We start from the raw sequence: 3078 nt of genomic DNA, 5'->3' as shown, positions 1-3078 counted from the left end.
CAAGGGGCTCCCGACCGCTGGCCACCGGGGCTCCTAACCCGGAGCGCCCCTGACGCTCGCCCTCTCCGGGACTTATAAAGCTACTTTGTTACAAACGCAGCTCCCGCCCCTCTGCGCCCTCGGGCTGCGCCTTAGCCACAGCCTCTGCACGGGGCCTCCGGGGTCGGGGAGGGGGGCGTCAGGAGACCAGGGAGGAGGGGCTAGGGCAGGGCAATCCTGAGCGGAAAGCCTCCCACCCCAGACTCCTGGCACCAGCTTCCCTGAGCCCAGTGCCCAGGCGCAGACTCAAGGGTGCCCAAAGCGCCCTAGCCAACGAGCCCAGCGCCCTCCCCAGAGCCCCTTCGGAGCCCCCAGCCCAGCACCCCAGATCCCCAGGGCCAGTACACAGCCGCTCTTCCCCTTCCGGCCCCCCAGTCCACCGCCAGCCCCCTCCTGCGCTCCTCGCCGGTGCCTGCCTCCTCTCCACGTGGTTCCGCGCACGACCTGGCTCGGCTGCCGGCCTTGCAGCCCTGGGATCCTTCACGTCCCGCGCACGGGGAGCGGCTCTGACAGAGACCCTCAGAAGGAAAAGGGAGGTGTGACAAGATCGCGAGCCTGTGCTGTGGGCTCGGGGGACCGATCCGAGGAGTGGGTGGGGGGCTCCGCGCTCCGTCGGCAGCAGGACCGGAAACCGCCAGAGGGCGCGCACGACCCGCCGTGTGTCCCAAACCAAAAAACCCCCCTGACTCAGACAGACCGGATAGGACCAAGGTTTCCATCATTGCAATTCTTTACAAGCGTTGAAAGCATCTTTCTGCCGAGCCACAGGCTGGTGGTTTCAAACTGCTGACCTTGCAGTTAGCAGCCCCATGTGGACCACTGCCACTAAGATTCCTAATGTCCCCAAGACAGCAAGTAAAGAGGGAACGAATCCCACTGGGACTGGGAGACTGTGCTACTACTTCCTGTCCCTGCCAGACAAGGGGGGCTCCCACCTGCTGCAGTGACAAGCTTCACCCTAGGGTGTGGGACCTTGGTTGAGGGTCAGGAGGGCACGTTTGTCGACAGGGAGTGGGGGGAAGCGGGACTGAATCCCTTCCAGCAGGCAGGATGGGGCTCGCAGGTCTGCAGCCTGGCTAGCTCCGGGTTGGCCCTCAGCCTCTCAGATGCCTGAGGGCAGTGAATTGGGGCTAGGGTGGGAGAGGGGGTTGTGCTGGCCTCACACCGGCAGGCCTGGAGATGCCCTGCAGGGCTCCCCGCCAGGGTCTTCAGCAATGCCCGGCAGGGGTCACCGCACAGTGCCCACTACATCTCCTGGGCTTCTGTACCCCAATGTCTCCTGCTTTGCCAACATTATGATGAGATTCTCATTGTCCATACACCCCTTGTGGTCAAGGTCTGGTGTGTCCCCATGGGGATGGCCAGCACTGGCTAGCCCTCCCCACTGGCAGGGGCTATGCCACTGCAGAAGAAGTTCCTGGTACCTCTCCCTGCTACCTGATGACAATACAGTCCCACCTGGGACAACTTACCTGGGACCTGGAGCTGGCACAGGAGACAGCATGTCTCAGTGTGGCCTATCCTATACGGTCCCTGAAGCTCTGGACTATATCTGCTGCCCTCTTGTCTCTGGGACCAGCCCTGCTTCAAAGCCTGAGCAGATCTTGTTGACTAAACAAGACTTCTGGGAGTTCCGCTCCTCCTGGGGGGGGGTGTCACATATCCCTACACACACCCAACCTGGGTCCCCAGCCCCACCCACACCCCTGTGAGGGCTTCCCAAGTGACTTAAATTCAGAGAGGCTCCTCTCCCCCTCCCTCTGCTCCCTCTCCTCTTGCTTCCCTCTTCCCTCCTCCCTCCTCCCTCCTCCCTCCTCTCATTCTCTCCCTCCCTCCCCTTCTCCAGAGACAATCCCCCTGAGGGAATCCTGGAGGTGAGGAACTCAAAGCCTGACTTCCACTGCAGAAGGTATGGGTGGGGCCCAGCTGACTCCAACTCTGACCCAGGCATGTGCAGACATACGCACACATGCACACCTTCCCCTCATCTCTGTCCATCTGGAGGGCTGGTCAGCCCTGCCTCTCACCTGGGCACTTGCTGGGCCCCCTCAGTCCCTGACAGACCGAGCCTGGCCTTTCTGGTGGTTTCAGCGCCAAGGAGACACCTCACAAGCCCACCATCCCTGGCAGCACCACCATCCGGGTCCCCTTCAACCCCTGGAATGTGTCTAAGGGAGGTACACGCAGCACCCCAGTCCCCATCTACTTCCTGCTCAATAGGAAGCTCTCTGGAAAGACTGCATCGTGGGCGGTGGGGAGGGGAGGCCTGTGCCCCTTTCCCCAGCCCCAGCACAGCTGTTTAGGGGCCTTGAAGCTCTCCTAGGGAGTGGAGAGGGACCACCGTCTCAGCAGACTGGGGAGTGAGGTCAGGCCCTGGTCACAAGAGCCAGCCAAGGAGGATGGCCTGGTTGGGGTCCCTGGTGGCCTGTCCTGATGGCGCATCCTGTCTGATCAGTGGTCACATGTCCCCACATCTGGAGCAGCTGGGACCACAGCACCCCCACACACACCATCCACAAGCCCCTGGGGTTGCTCTGAGGCCAGGCAGGACTCAGTCCAGCTGGAGGGCAGGGTACCCCTACACTGGCTGAGTCTCAGTGCAGGGAGGAAAGAGGCCCCTACCAGCCAGGTGAGGGGGTGGGGTAGGCGCCACTTCAGCAGGAAATACTTCTGGGAACTGAGGGTGGACGCTTATCTCTGGCCCTTATCTCCGGCTGAACTACAGCACGGCAGCTGTGACCGTGTGTAGGGCCAGGCGGTGGTTTCCGGGACAGCTAGAGCTCGGCTCCTGGGCGTGACCCCTAAACACCGCTTAGGCACACAGGTCAGCCTAGGCTGCCTCTCCTCCCCCAGCCACTGTGTCCAGGCCTTCAGCAGCCCCCCACCATCCCCTCAGCTCCGAACTTGGATCTGTCAGATGTCCCTTCCTAGGTAGGAACCTACACTCAACACCTCCTGGGCCCCCCTCAAGCCTCAGCACCCCTCTCTGCCAGCCCACCCCAATAGGGTAGATTGTGTGTCAGGTGCTTGGCCCAGAGG

The 3078-nt window shown here is 62.3% G+C and overlaps 1 protein-coding gene across 1 annotated transcript in view; it reads left to right on the top strand.

Moving 5' to 3' along the window:
* Window positions 1–549, top strand: part of TTLL10 (tubulin tyrosine ligase like 10) — a 73248-nt gene extending 72699 nt beyond the window's left edge. Inside the window, exon 14 of the mRNA XM_045299237.1 lies at window positions 335–549. Within this exon, the coding sequence (XP_045155172.1) occupies window positions 335–549 (215 nt within the window). The remainder of the gene's footprint in view (window positions 1–334) is intronic.
* The last annotated feature ends 2529 nt before the right edge of the window (window positions 550–3078 follow it).

This window comes from Echinops telfairi, unplaced genomic scaffold (genome assembly GCF_000313985.2).
Source record: "Echinops telfairi isolate 266 unplaced genomic scaffold, ASM31398v2 ScPeMD7_7457;HRSCAF=8495, whole genome shotgun sequence".
In the NCBI taxonomy this organism is placed as follows: domain Eukaryota; kingdom Metazoa; phylum Chordata; class Mammalia; order Afrosoricida; family Tenrecidae; genus Echinops; species Echinops telfairi.
Note: the sequence above shows the minus strand (reverse complement) of the source record. Positions and strands in the feature narration are given on the sequence as shown.